This window comes from Eretmochelys imbricata, chromosome 3, assembly GCF_965152235.1.
Source record: "Eretmochelys imbricata isolate rEreImb1 chromosome 3, rEreImb1.hap1, whole genome shotgun sequence".
In the NCBI taxonomy this organism is placed as follows: Eukaryota; Metazoa; Chordata; order Testudines; family Cheloniidae; genus Eretmochelys; species Eretmochelys imbricata.
In genome coordinates, this window is record NC_135574.1 from 125871733 (window position 1) to 125886094 (window position 14362).

Consider the following 14362-nt stretch of genomic DNA (forward strand, 5'->3'; position numbering starts at 1 on the left):
AAATGAAAGAATATGTAGAGATTATATTCCTGAACAAAATCATATGAGAAGCATTTTCTGCACATTCATTCAAATAGCTGAAGATATATATTTGAATCACATGTTCAGGTACATTAATTCATGCAAATAACCACAAGTGCACATAAACATGTTAAATCCTTTCCATTGCAGCTCAGAAATGAAGTGCTGGTATGGCAAGTGCTATCACCACATTAAAGATACCAGACAGCTTCTTTTGGAAAGCCATTTTCAGTCTGCCACAAGAAAGGTGTGGGAGAGGGCAGTTTCTTCAAGCCTATCAGGCACAGTGTTACCAACTCTTGCAATTTTATTTCAAGTCTCACAATATTTGGTGTTTTTTTTAAGCCTAATCTCCTTGGAGCAACTGATTACATGAGAATTTCAGTACTAATTTTTAAATCAAAAAAGTTCTTAGCCCTCCCTTCAGAGAATAGCCTGAAAACATGAACAAAGTACCCTAAAGGCTTGAAAACCAGAAGGCAAATAAAGACCTTCTCCACCACTCCCAATATAAAGCCTCATGATTTAAGACAATTTAGTGATTTTTAAGGACTTGACTCATGATTTTTGGATATTTAGGTTGACAATAAGTAGCGGCATACAGAGGGCAGCTTGGGCAAAAACCAGTGACCCAGCATACGCAGCCATGTTCAGATCAGAGCAGAATAATAGGAGTCAAAAGTTAGAAGAGAGTTTGATTTACGGGCCACTTTTTATACCTCCTACCCTGCATGAAATAAATCTGGACCAAATTACCAGTACTTCAACGTTTGCAACAGCATGCAGTCCAGATTTCTTATTAGCTTTTTCCTTTATTCTCCTTTCCCACCTAGCATATCCACATAAGAATCCTCCGAACTACCACTTTATACACTTAGAGCACTATTTGAATCTTCTCAGTGGAGAAGACTGAATAATGCAGCTGAGCAAATGGCTACACAATTTACCTTTCTGGAAAGTCTAAGTGTGCAAACTGCAGACTTCTCTAGCCACCAGGAGACAAGCAGCTCTAGTAGGTTTACGAACTGCACTGGCAGTCACCTTCTGTGTCCCTGGGAAGCCCTCAATGTCAACTGGCAGTGGGCCCACCAGATTGTAACTCATATTAGGCCCGACACTCACTACCCCCAAAACACTGTTGTCATAATATGTATCTAAAAGATGTCATGTAAGGTATCCTATGTAAACTGGTGACACATTAGTCCAGAAAATCACTGTGATATATAACTTGTGCAAAACCCATACATACATGTGTACTGGAAATATGTTCTTAAAATATGTCTAGGAGGCAGTACACAAACCCAGACAAAGGAATGTGGATTAACCTGTCCAACTGGCTTGATTACAGGCAGAGGACAATGAAAGGTAAACCAAGCAATCAAGCTAACTGACAGACAAAAGCAAAAAATATTTTAGTAATCCATCAGTTCATGGACAGCACACTTTGAGCCTGTGAAAATAAGATTCCCCCAGTCTGGAGGGCTAAAGATGCTGGTAACCTGATGTGAGTAAGAAAACTGCAAAGGCAAAGATTGTAACTGGCTAAAATTAAATTTTAGTCAGTAGAAAGCATGACTTGTTTTGTTTGTAATCACATTTGTTTCTTTTTCTCTTGCTTAGTACCACTTAAACCTCTGTTCTTTGTTAATAAACTTATTCTTGTTTTTTAACAAAACCATCTCAGTGCTGTGTATTAAAGTGAAGTGTCTTCAACTAACTTAACACACTGGTATATACACTGTCTCACTGGAGGCAGCAAACTTAATTTTTTGAGTGTCTCTCAGTGAGAGGGACTAGATACTGCAGAGACATCTCTGGGGAACTCCGTAACTGGCGTTCACTGGGTTTCATTGTTACTACGGTTTAGTTTGGCAGACTCTTGAAGAGCTTGCTGGCATGGCAGACAGTTTTGGGTCAACTCTCTGACACTACTTAACAGCAGCAAAGCTCCCACTTGCTGAGGCAGGGGGCTAACAGTGGCTTACAGTTCTGGGTGTTGTAAACAGAACTTCACACCTTCTCCAGCAGCACAGCTCAGAAGTTGTGCAGAGGTTAGGCTCCCTGCTTGCTGGCCTTAGGATCTTCCTCATGCTAGGTACTGAACACAAAAGAGGAGTAGTCCCTGTCAAAATATTTACAATCTAATTTGTCCTTCATGTCAAACAGGTGGATATGACAGACACAGGAACATCAAAATAAGACACTATTATGGGTACAATTTGTGACTATAATGATTGCGATTTAACACAAAAGCAAAATTGAGGATTTCATCCTGGACTCCTGATTATAGCATCATGCCAGACACTACAATATTTGCATTATTAATAGCCTTTGCTTAGTAGAGGACCAGGTAAGGTTAGCAGTGCATATTCCATGTCTGGAAAGAGATTATCAGAACTGTAGCACAAGAAGGAAAGAAGTTTGTTCAGCATACATCCTCCTAATCATCTTTATCTATACTGCCCTTTACCACTTCGCTTCCCAGGGGCCCAAAATGCCACGATGAAAAAGGAACAAGCAAATCACGGTTCTTTCATAAGTGAGTCATTCACTGAGAAGAGTTGGGGAAGGTTCTCTTATGGGCAACTTATTCCAAAATTGTCTACTATAGGATTTCTTGCACTTTCTTCTTCATGTCAAACCAACCTGATAGCTTTCTTTGAGGGGTAACAGGGCTTTGGATGGGGGGGAAAGTGGTAGACCTGGTATATCTTGACTTTAGTAAAGCTTTTGATACGGTCTTGCGTGACCTTCTCATAAACTAGGGATATGCAACCTAGATGGAGCTACTATAAGAGGAGTCCAAAACTGGTTGGAAAACCGTTCCCAGAGAGTAGTTATCAGTGGCTCACAGTCATGCTGGAAGGACATGAGTGGGGTCCTGCAGGGATCAGTTCTGGGTCCAGTTCTGTTCAATATCTTCATCAACAATTTAAATAATGACAGTACACTTACGAAGTTTGTGGACAATACCAAGCTGGGAGGGGTTGCAAGTGCTTTAGAGAACAGGATTAAAATTCAAAATGATCTGGACAAACTGGAGAAATGGTCTGAAGTAAATAGGATAAAATTCAATAAGGACAAATGCAAAGTACTCCACTTAGGAAGAAACAATCAGTTGCAAACATACAGAATGGGAAATGACTGCTTAGGAAGGAGTACTGCAGAAAGGGATCTGGGGGTCATAGTGGACCACAAGCTAAATATGAGTCAGTGTAACGCTGTTGCAAAAAGCAGCAAACATCCTTCGGGGATGTACTAGCAGGACTGTTGTAAGCAAGACGCGAGAAGTAATTCTTCCGCTTTACTCCGTGCTGATTAGACCTCAACTGGAGTCCTGTGTCCAGTTCTGGGCACCACATTTCAGGAAGTACGTGAACAAATCGGAGAGAATCCAGAGAAGAGCGGCAAAAATTAAAGATTTAGAAAACATAACCTATGAGGTAAGATTGAAACAATTGGGTTTGTTTAGTCTGGAAAAAGAAGACTGAGGGGGGACATAACAGTTTTCAAGTACGTAAAAGGCTGTTACAAGGAGGAGGGAGAAAAATTGTTCTCGTCAACCTCTGAGGATAGGACAAGAAGCAATGGGCTTAAATTGCAGCAAGGGAGGTTTAGGTTGGACATTAGGAAAAACTTCCTAACTGTCAGGGTGGTTAAACACTGGAATAAATTGCCTAGGGAGGCTGGTGAATCTCCATCATTGGACAGTTTTAAGAGCAAATGAGAAACACCTGTCAGGGATGGGCAAGATAATACTTAGCCCTGCCATGAGTGCAGGGGACTGGAGTAGATGACCTCTCAAGGTCCCTTTCAGTCCTATGGTTCTACGATTTGATGAGCCACTGACCTAGTACATCAGTTCTTATGTTACTAAATTGAACTGTCTGATTCCATTTGCCTTGTCTTGCTGCTTCCATATATCTTTCAGTAAATTATACCTTTTGACTAGATCATTGCAATTTATACAAAGCTGTGCATTTCACACTTTAACAAAGCTTTCACTAATAGCAAGAATGTTCAGAAGCGTAGGAAGAACGCTACAGCGGAGATTTGTTGAATTAAAACTTAATTCAACATCTCAAATTAAGTAAATTAGTAATTGAGATCTTAGAACTATGTATTTTTGTGTGGAAAGACTCTCAAGATTTAGGGCTTGATACTTATGATTCATGCATATACATTTTCCTCAAAGCATGTTGGCAGCATGGTACCCTATACTAACACATTTCTCTCTACAGCAGTATGCTCCAGGGCAGCGTTAACATCTAGCAGTCAGCCCCATACCATCTGTGGTGCAGCATGCTCCTTTCAGTCACTTCTATAAAACTTCCTTATTTCTAAAAGTGATTTCTTCCAGTGAATGAAAGGCTTCAGCTGTCAATCAGAATTCAGCCCCTGATTTGAAGTTTAAAAAAAAAAGACTTTTTAGATTAACTCTATACAAATGCAAAGAAAACTCTTGTAAACATCTGATTAGTGGTATATGGGTTAGTGTTAAACAGATTCCTTCAAAGCTTTAAAAAAAAATATAAGTGTTCAGAGCAAGCATGAAAAATGTCAGCCCAAAGAATATTTTTCAAAAACTCAGTGAAAAAAAAAAAAAGGGCTTTTAATTAAACTGCTTTCACAGCCATAAGACAGACAAGGTGGGGAGGTAATAGCTTTTATTGGACCAACTTCTGCTGGACAGAGAGACAAGCTTTGTGGGTCAAAAGATTGTCCCTCTCACCAACAGAAGTTGGTCCAATAAAAGCTATTACCTTACTCACCCTTGTCTCCCGAACATTCTGGGACCAACAGGACTACAACTACACTGTTCACAGCCATAAGTAACCCTGAATGAAAAGGGAAGGAAAAAATAAAAGCATATGGATCCAAAAGAGGGAATGTTTCTGAAGAGCCTTAATATTTAAATGCCATTTAGCATTTAACAACATCCGTAATAAAAGCCTTCCTAGACTGTGGTGACCAGAACCACACAGAAGTACTATTCTCCTCCTATTTGCAATCCCCACAATTTATTGTGCAGGAGACTTAGCAGCCCTACAGTTAGAACAGTTTCTTTTGCACTTCAGCATTATGTAGATGCCTTAAAAAATTTAAAAGATTCTACACTAAGTATAAATGTATGTAATCGGTTTTTAAAAGAGTCATCAAGGCAAAACACATAGGGTAATGTGAGCAAATTCGGGGTTGTAATATTTAAATAGTGGGTTTTTTTAAAAAAAAAAAAACTCTTCCACTTAATCACTTTTAATGATAACTTAGTTAAGTCTTTGATGGAACATGCTGTCCCAACCAAATGCATGTACTTTCTTCATTACATGTTACATTTAGTACACAACACTGCTCTGATCAAGAACTGCCCAAATAAAGTGGCCTCTTGGAACATCCCAATCCCCACTAGGTAATGTACTTTTTACAGCTTCAGGTAATCAAAACATTCAGGCAACATGATTAATATTACAGGATACGGATCATCAGCCTACCTGTTGCCAGGAAGCCACATCCTGATCTGAGAAGTTCATTAGAACAAACTAACTTTAATAAACGTCTACGTATGTCAGTAATAAATATCCCAGATGGTATGTACATTGGGAGGTGCTGGGAAAGGTAAAGTACCACATCTACCTTTACTAAATTGAGTCAGCCAGGAAGTGAGCAGATTATTCCTTTTTGAACCATTTTCCCTCTTTAGAGTAGGGATTATTCAGCAAAGCGAGTTGTTTGGCAGTTATTTAAACCTGACCTGTTTAATTCCAGTACAAAAAGCAAAAACCTTATTTAAGACACTATACGTATTTGTGACATTGAGATATCTTATGCATTTCACACTAGATGAAATTGAATATTTATACTTAGCAATAAAATTAGTTATTTAAAATTAGTTACATTGTTCCCCTAACTCAATTCTTCAAAGATTGGATTAATTTCATGACTTCTTTTGTCACCTTAGTTTTAACTACATAGTTCCCATTTTCTTCAGGAAGTTTAAGTTTAGTTTAAGAGGAAGTTTTAATTTAAAATTTTACTGACTGTGCTGTGTCTTTCATGAAAAGAGAAGTTAGTATCCTCTAAACCTGTATTTATTTATTTCCTTGACAAAACTGGTCTGATGTTTTAGGGCTGGGAATCTCAGCAGTGGAGGGACTTTTTTTAAAAAAAAAAGACTAGGAAGGGATTCTCAATGTTTCAGCCTTCAGAATATGGAGTTTATATTTGAGAAAAATCTTCCAGTTCTAAATGGATAGTTACAATTTAAGAGTTCATACGAAAATAGGCATTGTTTGAGGATTTGTTTAATTGTGCAGAACCAGTAAGTGTTGCATACCCCGCTACCAGGTCAGCAGAAGCAGCTGAACTATTCCTAGAGCTCTGCTAACATCCTTGTTAATATCAACAACCAAAACAAGTCATTACAGAAGTCACTATGTAAATTAAAAACAAGAATAACCATGCTAGTTTCTGCACTAATTAAAAACATTAAGACAAGATCAGGCTATTGTAAACATGGCAAAAAAATTTAAGTTATTTTTTTAAAGGGTGTGTCCTCTCAGTGCCCTGAACCACGTCTCCAGACATTTTTGTGGCAATGTCCCATCTACTTATTTTTCACCCCACCTCTCAGAAGGGCGAAGTAAATTTAAGTCCAAATTAAATGTATTTCAAACAGGTTCCAAAATTAATGGATACACAGAGGTTAGTAACAGAGTAAAGGAACTACATGAGATATCTGAATGGGTATATACATTTTCTGGTGGCTCTAGAAAGAACATTTAAAGGAAAATACTGGTAGTTAGCTAAAAATCACTAAATATTTTCTGGTTTCAGAGTAGCAGCCCTGTTAGTCTGTATTCGCAAAAAGAAAAGGAGTACTTGTGGCACCTTAGAGACCAATAAATTTATTTGAGCATAAGCTTTCGTGAGCTACAGCTCACTTCATTTCTGAATATGAAAGATAAAAATATACACACAAAAGTCCCAATTCCTGCAAAACATTGAGCAACCTCAGCTCCCAGAAAGTGCTCAGCACTCTGCAAGATCTAGCTTTAAAAGGATTTTTCATAAGATTTGGTAGAAACATCTGCCATTATTTCAGTATTTCCATTCAGTAAATCATGTTTTCGGTGAAAGCTGACAGTTTGCAGCTATGTTTGGGAAGCTTTAGCCCAAATTGTAAGTTTCAGCACACAGCTGATTGATTTAATTTTGGAAACCTGAAGAAAGGCATTCCAGCTGTTTTTGAAAACACAGTAAACACACTGTCAGAAAAGGAGCCAGAATCCAGTAGCCCCAAAACTTCTCTACCTTAAAGAGAGAATGCAACTTTATTATCAAATGTACACATTAGAGAGTCATGAAATTCAAAGTGTAAGGTCTCTGCTGCAACATTAACTCAGCCATGTAGCATACACAGAGCATTTTATATTCCTTTCTCACTCTTAAAATGGATTTTTTACACCACTGTTACAGTCACAGGTAACATTGTTGTAAGTCTGATAAAGAAGCATGCTAATCTTTCTTCAATAAGTTTCCTCACCTGTGGTTTTAACACCATATTAGAGTAAGAATGAAAATTTTTAGAAGTCTCATTTACTTTTCACCATTAAAAAAAGTATTAAAATGCAGAATAAAGGACGCCAAATACTATATTCAATAAGGAAAAAGCAAAGGGTACTGGAAACTCATGGAGTTTTTGTTACTGGTAGTTAATGGTAGCTTGATCATAAAACTGGATAAACCATAAAATATTGCTTAAAGATCATACGAATAAACTTTTAAATACACTCCAGAATTTTTTAAAAGCCTCCCTATATATTCAGTTTCCTCTCTTGATAAAGACAAATATAAAGAACTATTTCAACTTATTCTCTCTTCCCCCTCTACCCTCCCCCAATACTTTGTGTTAGTTTTACTTTCGTTTTGATATAAGTATTCTGCATGGTGTACTGACATACTGCTGCATTTAGGATAGCACTGACTTGCAATTTATTTGTCTACACATTCTTCATTTTATTTTGAAAATCAAGCAGTTAGTACTAAATAAATGCATCCCAGGTACCTCTAAAATATTGCAGCAAGACAGTGTAATTTAGTATTTCAAGAGTTTAGAAAGCCTAGGTTGATTTTTTGTTTGATAAAGAGAATTCTCTCAATTTCATCTGTTTAGTTTTTGCAGACAGTTACCATAAAACATCAGATTTATTATTCAATTGGAAATAACTCTCAATTTGGCAAGTAGGGCGAATAGGACAAATGAGACATACATAAAATTAACAAGCCATATGATATCTATTGCATAAATACCAGCTATCCTTAAGAGAGACCAGATGTTTTCAGCTAAATATTTGTCAGTCGTATGCTACCTCAAAAAGCTTATCTAGTACAACACATTTCATTTACATTAATGCATGTCTCTTACTGTTTGAAATATAGGGATATGGGAGAAAAATATTAGGCATGCTATCATTTAATGCCTTTTTGTAGTGAGATATAAAAGAGGGAAACTTTTTAAGCATAGTCAATGTCAGTTGTTGTGATGCTTAACACTTTGGTAAATGGAACCCAAAAATCTGAATGTTTAGTGTTTTTGCTTTACTGGTTAGATTTTTACTTCCACATTGGCCTCCAATGTTCTGAGAGAAGGCATAGCCTAGAACATGAGAATAGATTTGAATCTACTACACAGACTGTATCGCCTAGAAAAAACACATCTTATTTTATTGTTTTTAAAGAAAGGCTTTCTAAATATGCCTGTGAGTCTAAGGCCCTTTCTATATTATCAAGGGATGCAACAACTTATGTTTTTTTAACATCATGTGAATCCATACTACAACTTTAAAAGCTATTCAATACCTGATACAGGAGTCACCAAAGTTATGTCTGAACAGAATTTAGCTTCAGCTGGTTAAAGTGTAGCATGGACAAAGTATACAGCATGATGCCAAGATGAGAATAACTTTGCAGATGTCTGCTTTCTGAAGCAAAAAGTGAACAGTATCTACACTAGCAATAGTTCACTGCGGGCCTGCTTAAAAGAATCCCAGTTCTCAAAGGAGGCCACATTGGTGCAAACCGCTGGTGGTGGTAACAGATCACCACTGTTTACACCAGCTCACCTAACCTGCTCAATTGGCCTAGAAAATAGGGTGATAAAAGTGTCTGCAACCTATCTATGCTAATGCTCCCACCAGTAGAGCTGAACCAGTGGTAGTGTAACAGAAATTAAGAAAAAAGCCAGTGCCAACAAGACCTAAGGTTTGGTATGGCAACACATTCAAATGCACATACACTACAGGGTGCAATATTCCAAGTACGAGCACCATATAACCATCCATGGCCAAAACATCCATGCTCCTGTCTTGATATAATTGGCAGGAATGCAATTTCAAAGTGTAGACATAAACAGCATCTTTTCAGATAAGACATTCCAATATATACTCGCTGATGGCTGTACCAGCCAGATGCAGGTGTGTGGGAGGGGTGGCACTAGGGGATTGAGGGCTCGTCTACACTGGCAACATTAAACCACCTCCACGAGGGGTGGAGCTACCAGCACTGGGGGCGGAGCTACCAGCACTAGTGCACTGTCTATACTGGTGCTTTATAGCACTGAAACTTGCTGCTCTCGGGGGGGGGGGGGGGGTGTTTTTTTCACACCTCGAAGCAGAAAGTTGCAGCGCTGTAAAGTGCTAGTGTAGACAAGCCCTAAGAGAATCAAGAAATCCTACTAGTCCAGGTACAGAACCTCCTTACCTACTTCTACCATGTTACATTTAAATCTCCCCCCTCCCCCCCCCCCAAAATATTATTTATCTCAGGAAACTGGGCAAGTAGAATTTTGCAAGGCAGGTTTAAAGCTTTATTACAAATGTAAGAAAGTGATATTATAAACTACACTAATAAAATACAGTCAAGTCACTTATACTGTAGTTTAGTGTCAGATATTTAGAAGTGATGCATTTCTAGCTCCCGGATTGTCTCTGTGGAGAGATACGTCATCAATTATGATGTAATTAATTAAATGCTCAGACACTCATCTTATGATCACCCCCCATAATGAATGCTACATTGTCCAGTAGGGCAGAATTATGCGAGTATCTATTCAAATATTTCCAACCCACATAAAAGTTGCCACAGGATGGCAGACTTAGGAAGTCTCCTATACTTACAGTCTCAGGTGGATATGCTTTCTCCCCCCCTGAATTTAAGGTTTTTGTTTTTAAAAAGCAAACAAAAACACCATATCACACCAATGGTTCATGCAGTCCAGTATCCCACCTCAGACAGTGGCAAATACCAAATGCTTCCCAGGAAGGCACAACCCTATAGTGGACAATTACAGAATAATCTCTCCCCACGACAAGTTTCTGACTAGCCCCCAGAAATTTGTGCTTGGTTTCAACACAGAATCATAAGGGATATAATTTTTTTTTAACCCTATGTGAGAAACTTCAGAGTGATCTAACAAAGATAGGTGAATGGGCAATAGAATAACAGATTGCATTACATTGTGTTAGACAGAACTGAATGTTGATTGATAGGAATAATCTCAACTACTCATACACATTGCTGAGTTCTAAATTAGCTGACTACTAGATTAACAGGAAAGAAACCAGGGCATCATTGTGACCAGTACCATGAAAACCTCTGCTCAGTATGCTGGGACAATTGACAAAATAAACAGCACACAAAATACTGAAGTTAGAATTACAAAAATATAAATTTGTGGAATGCCTTCAACTCAAATAACGTGCTGTAGCTCAGGTAACACACCCAGCAGAGAAACAGCAAAAACAAGAGGGATTCAGATTGACTATGACAATTATTTAAAGGGAGATTGTTGTACAAAGAGAATTAAAAGAATGAGACTAGTTTAGAAAGAAAATGAGTAAGAGAAAAAATAAGAGACATGCATAATGTAACGAATGTTACAGAGAACATAAATTGGGTGCTCCTCTTTACCCTCACTTTGCTGTACAATGAAGGAAACACACACACACACACATTCAGCTTGAAAGACAGCAAGTTTAAAATGAATAAACATATCTTGATTTACCTAACATATTGTTAAAGTTTCACAGCTTTGCAGAAGTCAAACAAGAATTAGACATTTATACGGGTAACCAGAAAATCCAAAAGTTTTTTCAGTAGGATTAAAAACCCAAGGACTTGTCCACATAAGGAAATCGCCTGGAACAGCTATTGTGGGGCTTACACTAATTAGTTCAAAATAAAATGATTGTTACTCCAGAGAAGGATACACCCAGGGACCTATTCCAAAACAGCAAGCCCGGTCTGTTTCCCTTTCCAGACTAGCCCTTAGAGGATGCTAAACCCTCATGCTTCAGGATACAAACTAATAAAAGTGACAGGTTTCAGAGCAGCAACCGTGTTAGTCTGTATCCACAAAAAGAAAAGGAGGACTTGTGGCACCTTAAAGATTAACACATTTATTTGAGCATAAGCTTTCGTGAGCTACAGCTCACTTCATCGGATGCATTCAGTGGAAAATACAGTGGGGAGATTTTATATACACAGAGAACATGAAACAATGGGTGTTACCATACACACCATAACAAGAGTGATCAGGTAAGGTGAGCTATTAGCAGGAGAGAAAAAAACTCCCAAAACCTTTTGTAGTCATAATCAAGGTGGGCCATTTCCAGCAGTTGACAAGAATCTGTGACTGGGAGGAGGAAGGAGAATAAACATGGGGAAATAGTTTTACTTTGTATAATGACACATCCATTCCCAGTCTTTATTCAAGCCTAATGTAATGGTGCCCAGTATGCAAATTAATTCCAATTCAGCAGTCTCTCATTGGAGTCTGTTTTTGAAGTTTTTTGTTGAAGAATCACAACTTTTAGGTCTGTAATCAAGTGACCAGAGAGACTGAAGTGTTCTCCCACTGGTTTTTTAATCCCATTGGGCAGGCTCCCATATTGGCTGTGGGGTTTCTTGCTCCGGTTCTGAGCCATGGGATACCGGCCGGGATGAGCCCTGTCCGATAGTCAGGTCAGGTCAGCTCCCGTGTCACAGGAGCTGGTGACCCATTAGCCAGCCAGCCCGCCCGGCTTCTGGGCGCTGTCCTGGGGCAGGGAGTTCCACAGGCCGCTCACCAGAGAAGGCACCGGGAGGGGGCTGATTCCTAACCGCCGCCGCCCGCCCAACAGTCGAAACAAGGGACATCAATACCAACAGGTGTCACCGCTACATCGGAGAAACCAATGATCGCCCGGGGCCACAAGCCCCTTCCGGCCCCGGGGCAGCGCTCAGGCACCCGGCGGGAAGCCCTGCGAGGTACCTGCGCCGTCAGCCCCTGCTCCTCGTCCTCGTGCCCGCTCAGCACCCGGCGCAGCTTCTCCATCTCGCGGCCGCCGCTCCAGGCCCCTCGTCCCGCCCACCCCGCGCTGTCCCCTCCCCCCTCGAGCCCCGCGCACCACTGACCCGCCCTGCTAGAGCCCCACCGGAAATCACGAGACCACAAACGGAAACAGACGCGCCGCAGCCGGGACTTTAATCCGACCGTTAGAGTCCGGCCGGGAACCGAGCCGAGCACCACCCTCTTCAGGCGAAAGGCCCCCACCCCCGTTCCTGACGTCGCCCTTTAGTCCCGCCCTCGTCCCCAACTGCGCCCCGCCCTGAGCCTAGCCCCGCCCTCTCCCCGCGCACCGCCCCTTTCCCTCATCGCCACGCCCCCTTCGCCTACGCAACCCGCTCTCCTGGTCCCTCTCCCTCCGCCTGTTTAGTGCCCACGCCCCCTGCCGGCCTCGGCTCCGCCCCTTTTCTCATCCCTGCCCCCACCACGGTAGCTCGGCTCGACCTCCCCTCCCGCCCTCTTGGTCCTACGCCCGGCCAGCCTACGGTCCTCAGCAGCGCCGGGGCGGGGGCGGCCGTGGGCAGAGCCCGCAGCAGCCGGTGCTCCTTGGGCATCCACAGCTCTTGGGCAGCCTTGCAATGCCAGGCGCTCTGCCAGCGTGTTAGTTTGTGTCATTTCTTACTAACAGGTTTCAGAGTAGCAGCCGTGTTAGTCTGTATTCGCAAAAAGAACAGGAGGACTTGTGGCACCTTAGAGACTAACACATTTATTTGAGCATGAGCTTTCGTCAGCGACAGCTCACTTCATCGGATGCTTTCAGTGGGAAATACAGGAGCGGGATTTTATATATACAGAGAACATGAAATAATGGGTGTTACCATACAAACTGAGTGATCAGTAAGGTGAGCTATTACCAGCAGGAGAGAAAAAAAACCTTTTGTAGTGATCATAGACTATCAGGGTTGGAAGGGACCTCAGGAGGTCATCTAGTCCAACTCCCTGCTCAAAGCAGGACCAATCCCCAATTTTTGCCCCAGATCCCAAATGGCCCTCTCAGGGATTTAACTCACAACCCTGGGTTTAGCAGGCCAATGCTCAAACCACTGAGCTATCCCTCCCCCCCATAATCAAGGTGGGCCATTTCCAGCAGTTGACAAGAACGTGTGAGGAACAGTAGGGGGGAAAATAAAGGTGGGGAAATAGTTTTACTTTGCGTAATGACCCATTCACTCCCACTCTTTATTCAAGCCTAATTTAATGGTGTTCAGTATGCAAATTAATTCCAATTCAGCAGTCTCTCGGAGTCTGTTTTTGAAGTTTTTTTGTTGTAATATTGCGACTTTTAGGTCTGTAATCTAGTGACCAGAGAGATTGAAGTGTTCTCCGACTGGTTTTCGAATGTTATAATTCTTGACGTCTGATTTGTGTCCATCTATTCTTTTACGTAGAGTCTGTCCGGTTTGACCAATGTACATGGCAGAGGGGCATTGCTGGCACATGACGGCATATATCACATTGGTGGATGTGCAGGTGAACGAGCCTCTGATTGTGTGGCTGATGTGATTAGGCCCTATGATGGTGTCCCCTGAATAGATACGTGGACACAGTTGGCAACGGGCTTTGTTGCAAGGATAGGTTCCTGGGTTAGTGTTTTTGTTGTGTGCAGATTGCTCTGTCCCCACTGCCAATCAGTCCTATAGAGCAGTGGTCTCCAAAGTGGGGTGCATGCACCCCAGGGGGTGCGCAAGACCATCCGTGGGGGTGCGCGGCAGGAGGAGCACCGCCAAAGGAGCACCACCGGCATGGTGGCAGCAGCGCTCCTGGACTTTTGATTCTTTGGCAGCAGCTCGGCTCTCCCCGCTCCGTCTTCGGCAGCACGCCGGCGGCAGCTCAGCTCTCCCCGCTCCGTCTTCGGCAGCACGCCGGTGGCAGCTCAGCTGTCCCCGCTCCTTGTTCGGCGACAGCTCTTTTTCTTCTTTTTTTTTTTTTTGCTTCCCCAGAGCTGGCCCTGGGGGT

At 41.4% G+C, this 14362-nt stretch overlaps 1 protein-coding gene across 3 annotated transcripts in view; it reads right to left on the reverse strand.

The window, feature by feature from the left end:
- Window positions 1-12456, reverse strand: part of SFT2D1 (SFT2 domain containing 1) — a 43259-nt gene extending 30803 nt beyond the window's left edge. The window contains exons 1-2 of one of the 3 annotated variants that reach the window (XM_077813322.1): window positions 12332-12391; window positions 11599-11713 (exon numbers count right to left, since the gene is read on the reverse strand). In XM_077813322.1, coding sequence (XP_077669448.1) covers window positions 11599-11601 — 3 coding nt within the window. In that variant the 5' untranslated portion in view covers window positions 11602-11713; window positions 12332-12391. Of the gene's footprint in view, window positions 1-11598; window positions 11714-12331 lie in introns of all 3 variants that reach the window. The other 2 variants (XM_077813321.1, XM_077813323.1) reach the window with 2 other exon arrangements.
- Between the last annotated feature and the right edge of the window lie 1906 nt (window positions 12457-14362).